The 16,201-nt window shown below is 36.4% G+C and overlaps 1 protein-coding gene across 2 annotated transcripts in view; it reads left to right on the top strand.

Moving 5' to 3' along the window:
• The window catches only part of VPS11 (vacuolar protein sorting 11), a 32,088-nt gene extending 17,133 nt beyond the window's left edge, over positions 1-14,955 (top strand). For both annotated transcript variants that reach the window (XM_089811605.1, XM_089811604.1), the window contains 4 exons: positions 2,558-2,731; positions 11,874-12,179; positions 12,331-14,100; positions 14,261-14,955. In XM_089811605.1, the coding sequence (XP_089667731.1) occupies positions 2,558-2,731; positions 11,874-12,179; positions 12,331-14,100; positions 14,261-14,647 (2,637 nt within the window). In that variant the 3' untranslated portion in view covers positions 14,648-14,955. The remainder of the gene's footprint in view (positions 1-2,557; positions 2,732-11,873; positions 12,180-12,330; positions 14,101-14,260) is intronic.
• Positions 14,956-16,201: the final 1,246 nt, after the last annotated feature.

Below are 16,201 nucleotides of genomic sequence, written 5' to 3'. Positions count from 1 at the left end.
GATAAAAATTTACAGATTCTAATATTTTACCAATATTTTACACCAAATTCAGATTAATTAGCAACATTGAAGAAATTATTTATTTTTGTCTTATGTTTGTCTTTCTGAGCACTATATTAAGCATATAATAACAATAACAGTTCACTTTTTCAATTTTCTCAATTTTTATGAAAACTCAGCAATATTTATCTGTCAGTTTTCTTTCCATTTTAAACAGGAGTAAATACTTGTCATTTACACTTTCACTCTGCCATGTAGATGAGATGCTGCTATGATATAAAGGATAAATTGAAGCTCACTCTTCAATGAAGAGGGGCAACTGTCAGGATAGTGAATTGCTAATTCTGTCAATTGACAAGAAAGATACCCTTTTTCTGTCAATTGACAAATAAAACCTAAATAATTGATTGCTCCAGAAAACTAAAATGATTAACTACACTCAGGCCTCATTCAATGAGAAAACATTTGCATTATGTTCTAAAAGTAGGTGCTCATCTCCGCTGTTGTTCACAAGAAAATGTCTTATCCATCATCTTCTATTTATTTCTCTGTGAAGCTTGTAGAATGCAGAGATTCTTTTTGGTTCAACTTACTTTACTACATCACAATTATTTTAGTTACAAATCTGTTATCCTCGGTTTTAGCTTGGCAAAAATCAAGGGATAACCCATAAAAACTCTTCCATTTTGAAGCCTATGCCCTCTGGGCAAGCATTTTGAGGTAATCTTTAAATGCCCTTGCATGCATCTTCATGTTTCGTCTCTCCTTTCACATCTGGTCATGTGTTGATCATGTTTCAAAACCCAATCTACAAGTTTCATCATCTGCATATTATAGTTGCAATTCAGGGTTTACAACCTGATTTACAAGGCATAGTTGCAATTTGGAGTGTAAAACCCGTTTTGCAACTCATAGTTGCATTCAGGGCTTAAACCTGATTTGCAAGTCAACCCAGTAGATAGTTGCAATTCAGGTATTAAAATCTGATTTGCAAGACCATTGCAAACTTGTCAATCAGGTTTTGAAACCTAATTGATATTTCCCCCATTCCTTTGCACTTGAACCATTGCAAACTTGTCAATCTGGTTTTGAAACCCAGTTGATATGTCCCCCATTCCTTTACACTTGTAATTTGGGTTTTAATCCCCAAATTACCATATTTCCTAGACTTGGTCATTTTTCCCCCATGCACTGTCAGTATATTTTTGAGCAACTGAATATTTTTCATGAAATTGTATTTATTTTCATGCAATGTCAGATTTTTTTCTCCAACTTTGAATATTTTTCATGGAGTTGTATTTATTTTCATTCAATGTCTGTTTTTGTCTCCAGCTTTGCATATTTTCATGCAATGTCGGGTTTTTTTCTCCAACTTCACATATTTTCATACAATGTCAGATTTTTTCTCTGACTTTGCATATTTTCATGCAATGTCAAGCTTTTTCTCTGCTGTCACATGGACCCTATCAGATTTTTTTTTAATTCTAGGAATTCTCTAATTCAACACTGCAACTCTATTCCAGATGTCAGATTCCATACACCAACACTGGATGACCTTGAAGCGTGTGATACCTGACAAGAATATGAAGAATCTATTGTCGAAAATTGTTGGCAACAGGAATGTGTCTCCCAAATTTTTTTAATTTCAGTCATGCAATAAATAATTTATTCGACAAATTGTAGGTAAAATGAAACACTGTAATTACATGTAACAACAATACAACGCAAGTAGGATTGTACTGTTGAATAAGTCAAAGTCAGGTGAACCTCTCCCCCTTTTGCTCACATCCTCTCCTTTATAAATATGATAGTACTCATTGCAAATAGGGATCTTATATGCAGGGCAAGAAAACTCTGCCAAATTGGTGAGCATTGTAAAATTGTGTTTATATTGTGCAAACTCAATTCAAATCAATAAAAGGAGAAGTTTTACTTTCAATCTGTGTATTCGAATGATTTATACAATTACGGTGTTCTTAAGTCATTGTATTTGTATAACCTTATTGGATTTGAAGTGTTCAGGCATAATTTTTTTGTTTAAAATTTTTTTAAATCTGATTTTTGTTGACTTTGAACCGCAACATTCATTTTAAAAGATAGTGTTAGTTTTGTAAACTAGGAAGAACATGAAGTCTTTGAGCTGCTACTTTTTCTTCAATTTATGGCTATAATGCATATGTAAGTATTTGAGCTACAATATTGCATCCTAGTTATTCATTTGAGAGAATCCTACTCTGCCAGCTTCCGTGTGAACTTGACCTGATACAAGGACCTCAAGTGACTTGACCTGACTTATCAGGTATTGGCTACATCAAAACTGTCCGATTGCTGTGGTGGTGACTTTGAGTCTTTGTTTTATTCAACACCTGAATTTATGCTGGTCATGGCAAACAAATGACTTTTTAATTTTATAAAATCATGCAAGATGTAATTTCAAGTTTGGATTAACAAGTCTCTTAATGCATAATTCATCATCGCATGGCATTACTTAAATTTCTAGTGTTCGATAGAATTAATGACTGAAATTGTGTCTTGTGTGCTCTTTTGAACCGTGCAGCAACGGAATATGTTGGTAACTGTTGGTGAAGATGAAGCAGCATCACCTCAGCTGTCAGCGATGTCACTTAAGTTTTTTGATATGGATAAGATGGAGCCAGAGGGGTCAAGTACCACAGGTCCCACTTGCATACAAATAGTGCGAATTTTTACCAGTCAATTTCCTGAAGCAAAGGTGTATTTTTATTTTACGTTTAGCTTCTATTTTCTTTTGCATTTCCCTAGCATTATTTGTCTGTTATATGACTTTTTTGTTTATTCAAGCATAGATGGGATAGCTTTTGTTGAACAAGGCAGCAGTTTTTTATGAATCAGAAATGCTAGTTAACATTGAAAATTCTAGTGAAGCTTGTTTACTGTTTGTAACTGCTCTGGCATGATTCAGTCTTGAAATATTTTCTACCAACCTCCTGCAGATCACATCATTTCTAGTTTTTGAAAAGTTGTCTCTATTATTAATGATCTCTATAGGACTAGAAAAAGCTCATATCTATTGCTAAGTTACCAATTCTAATTCTGATGTGCAGATGCACAATTTTTTTTTCGATTTTGGATGCATCTACATATATATATATATATATATATACACAAAGTGACAAGTATACAAATTGAAATAACTAATTAGTAAATTACTCAAGTTAAAGATTCCAATATAATTTGAATTATAAAATAAAAACTTAGTTCATGATTCAATGTTGATCAATCAAGAGTCAAGACTCAAGATTCACTAATCAAATTTCAGAATCATAAGGTAAGAATTGAGGAAGGTAGAATTGTAAGAATCTGTTGGATCCAACTTGTTTATGACATTTCTAGTCAACCCTAGCTGAGCACCACTTTTGGAGGAGTAAAATCAGTAAATCCAAGCCCTGAGATTAGTTAGAAATTTGCTGGCTTACATCATTTCCAAACACCAACAATCATCCTCAATATTACATCAGTCATATAAGGTGCTGCTACAGCATTGCGGAAGGTTTCCATCAGTAATATAAGGTTCTGTTTCAGTTTTTTAAAGGTCACATCAGTTGTGAAAGCTGCTGCATCAGTCATCATAAAAATGAAAATTATACCAATCATATAAACTTTAAAGTGCTGTTCCAGCATTTCAGACAGTTACATCAGTCATGTAAGGTGCTGTTTTAGGATTCTGAAAGGTTATGTCTGTCAAAGTGCTGCTCCAGTTAACAAAATGTCATATCAGACATTAATAGTGTTGTACTGGTTTTGAGAGCATTAGTAAATTATTTGATTTTAGAGTACCTTTGTAAGAATCAACCTTACAGCAAGATTGCCAAAACACACAAAATGCTAAAAATGCGGAAAACAACGCCAAACCATTAAATGCTGAAATAAGAAAAGTCAAGCATCTTGTATAAACAAATTAATTAATCAAGGTTAACAAGCTGTTAACGCAAAGTACAACTCATAATACAATGTTGTTCATAAATAAGAGTACAATTAGTTTACTAACAATTCAACGTATCATTAAATTGCTGATTTTTATCGCAAGAATATAACATCATTTGAATATCATGCACATGAACATTAGTTCATAACCAACTTTAAAGTTTACAATATCTGATAATCAGCATTACATCAATAAAATAATACCGTACATCATTGCTAAGATGAAGTTACAAGGCCATATAAAAAGGTTCTAAAACTTGACAGATTCTCTGAAGTGTATCCTGTCTCCAAAGTCCACGGACGTTGTCCATCTGCTAATTGAGACGAGAGTGTGGCCCATGCACTTTTACCTCGCCAACCACGGAGTGTTTACTCCCCTGAGATTCTTCCTGACATGAATACCCCAACCTTGGCATGAGAAGCCTAGCTTCCCAGAACAAGATGGATCGAATGGATCCAGTGCAGCTGTGAAACATTCTACGTACATCCATGTGCCTAGCAGCCTAATCACAGAAAGTGGCAGGGAAAAGAAAAGAACACTACACATCTACCCACATGTAGTGAAAGAAAAATTGTGACATAACTACCCCCATGTACATTTCTTTGTTCTATGCATATCTGCACATATGCAAAAATATAAATAAGCATAGTCACACACATATGCTAATGTCAGAAACAACATATTTAAATGCATAAGTCAAATGGCTTGGCCAAGCACTGAAGTTTGTCAACAATACTGAGATAGAGACAAAACATAATGAATCCTATTCTCAGAATTTGACATGTTGAGAGAAGCAAAACATGATGCATCCATCTCCACCATCCCCATTTGCCACAATACATCCAACCATAAAGGAATAGACATCGATCCCCAGGAACAGCACTAATTCAGTTTATCATAGAACCAATTCTTATTCCAAATGGCTGTCTACCTCATAGGGACTAATTACAGAATCTCTCTAAAACATACTGACAAAATGAAGATCCAATTTTTGTGAAACATCTACATTTGTTTGAACCGACATGTTGATATAACTCAGAAAATTTCTCACGATAAATATACTTGTATACAAGAATTACTTCCAAGGAGTTTATTATCCCAACAGAACATGGTCAGCAATGCAAAGAATGTGTCAGTACAAAGAATTTTAAAAATGAACCTTTTTACTTTCCATACCATAAAGGAATGAGTGTTCTTACAACATAAACAATTCATGAACTACGATTATCTTAAAAGCAGGATGACAACACAACAAAACAAAATACTGTGATACAAAAATTTAAAAGTGTATAGATTCATCTTGATATGTTTTCCTAAAATGTTGAGCAGCCAACTTAGTTTAAACAAGAGTTTTAAGGTTCAATCATTCAGCCAACTACTTCAATGTAATAGCACTGTAAAGGTTTGGCTTCAATTTCAATTCAGAACTAAAAAAGTTCAGTAGGTAGGTTCCAGCCTTAAATCTACACAGCATTCTCCAGCTAACACACTTGATGGACCTCAATGTAGAAGTTGATGAAAGCCAACTTCACAGTGCGCCAAGATCACCTGCATACAAATAACTTGCTGAAGAGAAACCAAAGAAGGAAGGAGCAAGAGCTTGAAGCAACAAAGAGAAATTATATTGCAACAATGAGAAATGAAATTGTTGTACAAAAATGCAAAAGGAGAGCCTGTTTATAAAGGCCTCTAGGAAGCTTGTAGAACAAGCTTAGAAAGTGCTAGGAGATAAGAATGATAACTAAGCATACATCCACAAAAGGTGGGATATCCTCGATCAAGGTGAGAGGATAAGTATGACTTAGGTAGGAACAAACTCCTGTGTTGTCAACAACTCCTAGACTACAACTAATAAATAAATGCATTTAACTAAGTAAACTTAAGTAAAAGAGTAAATAATAATAATTTACTCTAACAACCCCCCCCCAAGTGCAACTTAGGGGAATGCATTTAAGCTTACAAAAACTAAGATGAAATGTAGAATGTGTCCTGGCAACAAGGCCATGTTAGGTACCCATGTACAAATGCAAAGAAATGCATCCTCTGAAAATGGGGAAAGAGAGAAAACCACATGGGAAAAACCCTCCCCCAAAAAGAGGTAAGTACAAACATGCTGAGAAAAACATGAAGGAAGGCCTCAACAAGACCCCCCAAGGACAACTTCCACTGGAAATGGCTCAAGAGACTCTCAAAACCTTAAATACAACCAACCCCCCCCATGAGAGATAGAAAACACACCAAAGCCCCCCTAGAATAATGGAGCCCCTGGAGAAAGAATCGAACCGATGAAACCCCAATGCGGAGGAAACAAGGGAACCCCTGAATGAGAGGGAAAACTGGAAGGCCTAGTTGATGCTCAAAGGAGAAAATATGAGGATCCTGAAAGGGAATCCCCAAGGCAGGTGTGATGACATTGTCATGAATGTCCACTATAGAATCCACAATAGGTGCACTTGGAGGCTCGATGAATGGAGCTGGAGGATCAGGCAAAGCAGAAGAAGAATCCTTCCGAAGAAAAAAGATCTCAACTGGATGTGGTGTGGAAGTCAAAACAGGAATCTTAGGAACAATACAAAGGTTCAAGTATCCTGACTGCACCACATGATGCTCTTGCGAAAGAGAAGAAGTGTGCTATGACAATGGAGATGGTGGACCAAAGTGCGAGAAGGTGTAGAGATGGGTGGAAGGATCAACCGCCCCTATAGCAATAAGGCCTCCTGTGGCACGATCTCGAATGAAGACTGAATCTGCAGTGAACTCAACTATCTTCCCTGATCCACTTAGTGTAATCTGAGAAATCGAGAGAAGGTTTGCAGACAGAGATGGAACATATAATACATCATTGAATATACCATCTTGGATGCGAACTGAACCTTTCTTGCAAATTGGTAGGGCAGTGTTATTCCCCATGAGAATATGAGGAATGGGAGAAGCCTCAAGAGTAGAGAAGACACCTTGAGAAGACGTTATATGGTGAGAAGCACCTAAATCCAGTATCCAAGGGCCCTGTGAAGGGGATGCAAAGGATGCCCGTAATGCATGACCCTTTCCAAGATCTGATGTAGAGGTTGAAGATATGGAAGAAGACTGAAAGGAAGACCCCTAAGAGGTAAAAGAGGATGGAGATAAAACAATGCTTTTTTGAAGAAGAGTTTGCAAATCTGCAATCTATTTCTCATAGCCATCAAATCTCTTCTGAAAACAATGTGCCTCATCATGAGATTCTTTCCGACAATAGGCACAGGTAGGAGTCTCAGTCTTCTTTTTCTCCTTCTTCTTAGAAGAAGAGGATGGACTAGTAGAGTGCTGAGAGGGGGAATCAAATATCTGCTTAAGCTTCTACTCCTGTGTATCCTTGGCAAGCAATGCCTGTGACTTTGAACCTATAAGTGAATCCATCTAAGTGATCTTGGACTGTTCCCATGTCAATCAATCGCAAAATGTCTCAAAAGATGGCATCTGATGTCTGTTACCCAAGGCATCCATAGTGGAGTAGAAAGTGGAAGAAAAGATCTGATATTGTCCTTGCAATTTTGAGAGTATCAAAAAGATACACTCATTATTTGTTTTGTTTTTCCCACATCCCTGCAAAACTGTACGTAGAGATTTGAACTTCATCACGAAGTCCTCAATGGTGGGAAAGCTGTTAGGTGTCAAAGAAGTCAACTCTGCATCAAGCTGCAATGCTCGGAATTCATTTACTGTGCCAAACAAGTTATGAAACTTGGTCCAAATAGCCCAAAGAGTGGTCAAACCATTCAAGTGAAACAGTAGACTATCGGATATGTTTAGTGCAATCAATCCTATGGCTTCATCCATTTTGTTTCTATGCTGAAGAACCTCAAAAAGGCGCTGCAGAACAGGTTGGTTATCATCCAAACATGACCATAAACCTCGTGACATGAGAAGCCTAGTCATTTGTGCTTTCCAAGTGTGATAGTTGTGCGGCGTTAGCCGGGTCACAGAAGGATCCAACATTGAGAGAAGAAGACGAAAGCAGAAGGGTCTATTTTGAAGTAAATTACAGAAAAGAAAATGCTCCTCCTCCACAACGTATAAAGATATTCCTCAAATACCAAAGAAAACAACTATAGAAAGCATAAAAACTGAGAAAAAAACCTGGATTCCAAATGTAGAGAGGGAGGAAACTGAAGCCTCTACTTCAACACCAAAAATAGGAGCTCAATATTACTCCAAACTGATTCCAGATCTAGGAAGTAGACAATAAATCATGCACTTTTTTTAAAAAAGCATTGAAATATGTGTCCATATGAGCCCGAATGAAGCCTTTGAAGGTGCAAAAATGGGATTTTTGAGTTGCAGAAAAATTGAAGAACAGAGATGTTAGACTTCCTGCACCAATGTGTAGATCACGAAATTCTATCCCAAAACAAAAAAAAATTGCTCGAAAAAACGAGTCCGTATGAGGGAGATATCGCTATTTGAAAATCACCTCTGTAGTTATTTTTTCTGAATCGCTACCATTGCACCTCCAAAAAATAAAGAAAAAAGACCAAAAAATGTCAGATCTGTTATGTCAAACCCTCGTTCTCCTTTTTTTCCAAATACTGAAAAAATGTTCTTCCTCCCAATTGAAGAAAAAATCACAAACAAACTAGGGTTTGTGTCTCCAAATCGCGGCTTCAAAACTGTTTCGAATTAGGAAGCAGCAGGGAGGCTCTGATACCATGTAAAAGTTGATGAAAGCCAACTTCACAGTGTGCCAAGATCACCTGCATGCAAATAACTTGCCGAAGAGAAACCAAAGAAGGAAGGAGCAAGAGCTTGAAGCAACAAAGAGAAATAAATCATGCACTTTTAAAAAAAATAGCATTGAAATATGTATCCATATGAGCCCGAATGAAGCCTTTGAAGGTGCAAAAATGGGATTTTCGAGTTGCAGAAAAATTGAGGAATAGAGATATCAAACTTCCTGCACCAATGTGTAGATCACGAAATTCTATCCCAAAACAAAAAAAATTGCTCGAAAAAACGAGTCCGTATGAGGGAGATATCACTATTTGAAAATCACCTCTATAGTTATTTTTTCTGAATTGCCGCCGTCCCACCTCCAAAAAATAAAGAAAAAAGCCCAAAAAATGTCAGATTTGTTATGTCACACCCTCTTTCTCCTTTTTCTCCAAATACTGAAAAAATGTTCTTCCTCCCGATTGAAGAAAAAATCACAAACAAACTAAGATTTGTGTCTCCAAATTGCGGCTTCAAAAATCCTTCGAACCAAGAAGCAACAGGGAGGCTCTGATACCATGTACAAGTTGATGAAAGCTAACTTCGCAGTGCGCCAAGATCACCTGCATGCAAATAACTTGCCGAAGAGAAACCAAATAAGGAAGGAGCAAGCGCTTGAAGCAACAAAGAGAAATTATATTGCAACAATGAGAAATGAAATTGTTGTGCAAAAATGCAAAGGGAGAGCCTATTTATAAAGGCCTCTAGGAAGCTTGTAGAACAAGCTTAGAAAGTGCTAGGAGATAAGAATGACAACTAAGCATACATCCACAAAAGGTGGGATATCCTTGATCAAGGTGAGAGGATAAGTATGACTTAGGTAGGAACAAACTCCCGTGTTGTCAACAACTCCTAGACTACAACTAATAAATAAATGCATTTAACTAAGTAAACTTAAGTAAAAGAGTAAATAATAATTATTTACTCTAACACTCAATAGCTCAATGAAATGAATCAAAGATTAATGGTTTAAAAGAGTTGCTAAATTGTCATCACCACGTGTTATATGCAGTTAAGAAAATTATCAGCAATAAGATTCTGTAAACTTAGTTCTAATATTCAACACTTTCATTCTATTTCTTCCCTTCATTATCCAATCCTGTTGCTAACAAGAAATGTGCAGAGGTTAGATTTTGATGAACTTAACAGGTTTCCAGTGAGCTAAAGTTATTGGAATGACACTGTTCAGACCAAGTTGTTGCATTCGGTTCACTACAAACCTTTAATGGCATTCTACGAAGAAAACAGGTTGAAGTTGATTCTATTCACCCCTGGCTCTTTGAATAAAAACTGTGTTGAAGTCATATTTTTCCAGACCATTTGAAAGATGTAAAACAATATATATATATATATATATATATATATATATATTTCTGGTTATAAAATTTATCTGACAAAATACTCATCTACGTAATTTATTTCCCTTCAGAATCATGTATTGCTGTCTCTTGAATCGTTAAAAGTCTTGGAAGAAGCAAGGGTTAGGGTTATGGCATGGGCGGTCAACTCAGAAAGAAGATTAACCAACGCTAAAGAAGATATTAGAATTCTGAAACATTAGAAAGATGTTTGAAACAGAGCAAATACATTTAAAGTGTGAGGTTTGATATAAGTCTTCCATTTCACATCCCAATTCATATTCCAAAGGTTACCTATCAATTCCTTCCCTTATGAATTGAAACATAAGCAGGCAGTGTTGAAGCTTTACCAAAGAAAGTAGCCAAACATGTAAAACAAAAGGCAAAACCCTTATATAAAAATAGGAACCTGGGTTTTCTCCTTGTTGCTGCTAAAGGCACATTATCCCCTATTCCTTCCAACTCTGCGTTCCACTGCCGCTCTCCCCATTTTCTCCCACTTCTGCCTTCCTCCCCTCTTCCCATTCTCCCCTATATTCATGAAGACTGGTTACTGAAGCTTCCTTACTGCTTTGTTCGAGTCAAATTATGGCATCAATTAGCGTTGTGCTCTCAAAGGTTATGTGTTCGATATATGAAAACAATCTGTTCATGATCTTATGTCTTTTGATTATAACCGTGCATGATAAATCATAGAACTTAAGCGCTCTGTGTGTATCAGACCATCTCCAATAAGTTCGCCGAACCTTTTCAAGCACTCCACTGTCATAATGAAACTTACATTCTTTGCTTTGATCTCAACATATATAATCATGTACTGTTCCTCTGTATAGGGCTGTGCATATTTCTTCATTTTCATCATTGTTGTACTTGTATTTTCATATGTATCTTGAACTGTGTTGTGTCTTCTAATACCTGTGATAGACACAGAATCTTCTTCACACAATGCTTAGAAACATTTTGGAATACTTATTATGAATTATTAATGAATGTCTGATATGTCTGTATTATGATGAATGTCTGATATGTTGCTTACAGCAACCATATCCCAAACATGGATTATAAATACTTGCACTTGTATAGCTTCAGCAGTGATAGAATTACTGTTCCTTACGTGGTTATATAATCTTATAATATTAATCTGATGCCTTCTCAATGATATATCTGTGACTATATCCTCTAGTAATTCTATCAAATAATTTCATATACTGTTGGTAGGGAGCCATAGGCTGGGATAGTAATGTTTCTTCAAATTGTTCATATACCAACTCAATACCTCTAAACTTTCCATATGTGGCTGCCATATCATTCCCAACCTTGATATGTTCTAATTCCACATGTTCATGCAGTTCATAAAATATATACATGCTCAGTCTTCCATAATAGTCTCCAGATGCATATATTCACCAAAAAAGTAATGAGATTGGGATTCTTTTTATGCATGCTCAAGACATTTACTGATGTTGAGTGTGGAATCTCCTAAAATATGCAAAATAGAACAACCATATTAACCGTAGGGTGAAAAGTTCAAAATAATGCATAAATGGAGATCCAAAAATTAGGGCTTTTATTTCATGTTAAGCTTTTATATTCTTTTGAATTTACCCAGGATTATTTGTCTATTATATGACTTTGTTGTTCATTCAAGCAACAATGGGACATTTTTTGTTGAAAAAGGTAGCATCCGCTTAAGAATCAGAAATGCTAGTTAAAATTGAAAATTTCAGTAAAGCTTGTGTACTGTTTGTAACTGCTCTGGCATGATTTTTGGTCTTGAAATATTATCTTCCAACCTCCTGCAGATCACATCATTTCTAGTTTTTGAAGAGGCACCTCCAATATTAATGATCTCTATAGGACTAGAAACAGGTCATATATATTGTATAAGAGGAGATGTTGCTCGGGAACGCATTGTGCGCACAAAGCTTCAGGTTGATGCATCTCCTGTGACCGGGCTAGAATTTCGAGCTGATGGTTCAGCTCTTCAGCTTTTTGTTGTGACAACAACATCGGTGAACCTTTTTGACATGCATAACCAGCCTCCCAGGATGCATGTGTTAGATCAGATTGGGTGTGAAGGTAATTGTGTGACGATGAGTGATAACCAGGTACTCCATTCACTTTCAGCAATTGACTTCATTGTAATCAATTTTTTTCTCTTCTTATTATAGTTAAAGGCTTAAAGCAATTATTACATGCCCAACCATATTGTCTAGTAAATAGACTTGAACAGGATTAGTCTTTCTGTTTTCTGAGCAGGAATTGGTTATTGGGAGGACTGAGGCCATATATTTTTATGAAGTAGATGGGCGAGGTCCTTGCTGGGCCTTTGAGGGGGTCAAGCAGTTACTTGGATGGTTTCGAGGATATTTGTTGTCTGTTATTGCAGACCAGAGAACAAATCGCAGCATTTTCAACATATATGACCTGAAAAATCGTCTGATTGCCTATAGTTTACCAGTTGGAGAAGTGTCCCACATGCTTTGTGAGTGGGGCAATATTATCCTTCTAACCAGTGATCATAAAGTCTTGTGCATAGGAGAGAAGGACATGGAAGGTAAATTGGATATGCTCTATAAAAAGAATTTATATACTATTGCAATAAATCTTGTCCAAAGTCAACAAGCAGATGCAGCAGCCACAGCAGAAGTGTTACGAAAATATGGAGACCACTTGTATGGGAAACAAGACTATGATGAAGCTATGGCACAGTACATTCGTACAATAGGCCAGCTAGAACCTTCATATGTCATTCAAAAATTTCTTGATGCCCAACGCATTTATAATCTTACTAGTTATTTGGAAAAACTACATGAGAAAGGTCTGGCTTCTAAGGACCATACAACCCTTCTTCTGAATTGTTATACCAAACTTAAGGATGTAGCCAAGTTGGATGAGTTCATTAAAGGCGAAGGTGAGCACCGATTTGATGTGGAAACAGCTGTAAAAGTTTGTCGAGCAGCAGGTTATCATGAACATGCAATGTATGTTGCAAAAAAAGCTGGGAAGCATGAGTGGTATTTAAAAATACTACTAGAGGATCTTGGCAGTTATGATGAGGCTCTTTCTTACATCTCTAGCCTTGAAACATTTCAAGCTGCAGTTACAGTGAAGGAATATGGAAAGATTCTTGTTGAGCATAAGCCAAATGAGACTATTGCTATCCTTATGAAGCTTTGTACTGGTGATGATGAATCGGTTTCCGATGACTCTTCTATTAATCTCTTTCCTGGCAAATGTCCTTCACCAATTGATTTTGTAAATGTTTTTATTGACCAACCTTTATATCTCATGACTTTCCTAGAAAGTTACATCAGTAAAGTTAAGAGTTCACCTGTTCATGTTGAAATTCATAACACACTTTTGGAGCTATACTTGTCTGATGATCTTTCTGCCTCATTATCCAAATCTAATATCCAGACTGCGGACACTTCTGGGCAACTTTCAAACAGGAATGTTATGTCATTGTCAAACATTCGGAATAGAGGGAAAGGAGTAATTGAAAATGGACAGGCACATACAGGAACAGGTGAGCGTACAGAAAGACTGAACAAAGGATTAGCCTTGCTCAAGAGTGCATGGCCTTCTCATGAGGATCATCCAAGTTATGATGTGGATCTTGCAGTTGTTCTTTGTGAAATGCATCAATTCAAGCAAGGCCGGTTATTTCTATATGAAAAAATGAAGCTTTACAAAGAAGTTATTTCTTGTTATATGCAAGATTCAGACCATGAAGGTTTAATTGCTTGTTGTAAAAGGCTGGGTGATTCGAGCAGGGGTGGAGATCCATCTTTGTGGGAGGATGTACTCAAGTACTTTGGAGAGCTCGGAGAAGATTGTTCAAAAGAAGTTAAAGAAGTGCTTGTGTATATTGAAAGGGATGACCTCTTGCCCCCAATTATTGTTTTACAGATTCTTGCTAAAAACCCATGTCTCAAACTTTCTGTTGTTAAGGATTATGTTGCACGAAAGCTAGAACAAGAATCCAAGCTAGTGGAAGAAGATCGGAAATCAATTGACAAGTATCAGGTAATTATTCAAATTGGCTGAATTTCAATGCTTGTTTATATCATATATGTAGCTAATGTTAATTTGCAAAGAGAGAAGGAAAACATGAGAGAGAGAGTTTCAAGTTATTTGAAAGTGACCTTAGTTTACAAGGCTGCCATCTCAAAATTATGTGCTGCAGGAAGAGACTGCAGCTATGAGGAAAGAAGTACAGGAACTCCGTACAAATGCAAGGATTTTCCAATTGAGTAAATGCACTGGATGTACATTTACCCTTGATCTTCCAGCGGTTCACTTTATGTGCATGCATTCATTTCATCAACGCTGTCTTGGTGACAATGAAAAGGAATGCCCTGTTTGTGCTCCCCAGAACAAAACATTGCTTGAAATGAAGAGGAGCTTAGAACAGAATGCCAAAGACCATGATCGATTTTTCCAGCTTGTTCGGAATTCAAATGATGGGTTTTCTGTCATTGCTAATTACTTTGGTCGTGGAGTTATGAACAAAACAAAAGACAGCAATTCCAGCAGCAGCAGATCAAACACAAGCCCATCTAATGGCTTTTGAAATAAATTTATTTTGGAATACGTGCTTCCCCATTCTCCAGTTTGTGAAGCAGATTTCTATTCAACGTATAGAGACGGTGGGGTGAAAATTTGTAGTATTAGCAATATATTTAAAATTATGTGAATGAGTTTATTAGGGATCATGTTCCTTTCAGTGTGAGGTTCCTACATCATTGAAAGTTAAGATTTGGCTTGTGTTTCAGATGACTTTGGTAGAATGACTACCCTTCCACATAGCTCTCTACTAAGGAAATTTAAGGTCTTGAATTTTTATATTAAATAATAAAATATTCTGAGTTTTATATAAAACCCTCCATTAATTAAAAAAATTGTGTTCACAGCTAGATAGGCCGGTCGGTATGCTAGAAGTTTCATTCCATAATATGTACGAATGGTTCTAACAGCTACTCATGCTTAGGAGCACTTTTTAATTTCAAAAGAGAAATTATCTGTCTGCTCATGGGAACAAAGTCAGCTCAGCAGTATTACCTGGCTCTAGCTGCACCCATGAGAATTGAGTCTAGATGAGTGGCTTAACACACCTTCTTTATCAGCACTAAGGTTCACTATAAGACAACCCAAACAGGCTCCGGAGTTGTTTGGCATGTCTGATGAGTAGTTGGTGTAGACTCTTGAGAAAGAATGATGTTTTGAAAATCACAGAATAGGAAAACTGGCTTCCAAATCTCTTGTTCACTCCTCCATATGGCATAACTTTAATGGAATTTGTTAGGGTCCAAGAACAACACATTGCTTAACAGTTTTTGAAAACGCATAACCACAGAGTAGGCTACCATTCCTTGAAAGCTTACACCATCACGAAGTTATCTTAGGAAACAATCTGGCCAAATTGCAACCTTTCTAAAGCAATTCTCCAATGTAGGCATATTGTTTTGATTTTGGATGGACATTTCTTAATTCTTGATTTCTAATTGAAGAGGTTTCAACTTAAGATTTCTTTCATATTAATTGACAAGTAATCATATTATAAAACTTAAAAAGCATTAACTGAATAATTATATTACAATATTTTCATATTAGCACTGCTTTCCACCCTCTAATTATTCACATACAAGCCAAAAGCCCTTGGTTTAATGACAAACTCCATGTGGGTATCTAGATGATGTTGGGCTCAAATCTTCAACAACAGAAAATAAAAGAACAAATCTCGATAAAATAATACTAGATCAACCTATGATTTGTCCAAAGTAAGTAAAAGTCCATGTTGTAGGTACCTAAATCCAAAGTAAGTAAAAATCCATGTTGTAGGCACCTAAATCATGCCGAGTTCAAATCTTCTACAAGACAGGAAAAACCAAAAACCGTGACAATATAGTCTTACCAACCCATCTTTTCAAATGAGTAAATGTGCATGTTGTAGGCACCTAGATGGTGCGGAGTTCAAGTTTGCTACAACACAAATAAGAAGAATAAATTCTGACAATACAATCCTATATCAAGCTGCCTTTTCTCCTAAATGAGTAAAACACATCTTCCCCATTTCACCCCAACGCCTGTGGAAGAAAAAAATAGTCCTCTTCCAATTTAGCGTGAG

This window comes from Cupressus sempervirens, chromosome 11 (genome assembly GCF_028749045.1).
Source record: "Cupressus sempervirens isolate cs-2001-9-10 chromosome 11, ASM2874904v1, whole genome shotgun sequence".
NCBI lineage: Eukaryota > Viridiplantae > Streptophyta > Pinopsida > Cupressales > Cupressaceae > Cupressus > Cupressus sempervirens.
The sequence above is the reverse complement of the archived record's forward strand: the minus strand, read 5'-3'. Positions and strand labels throughout refer to the sequence as shown.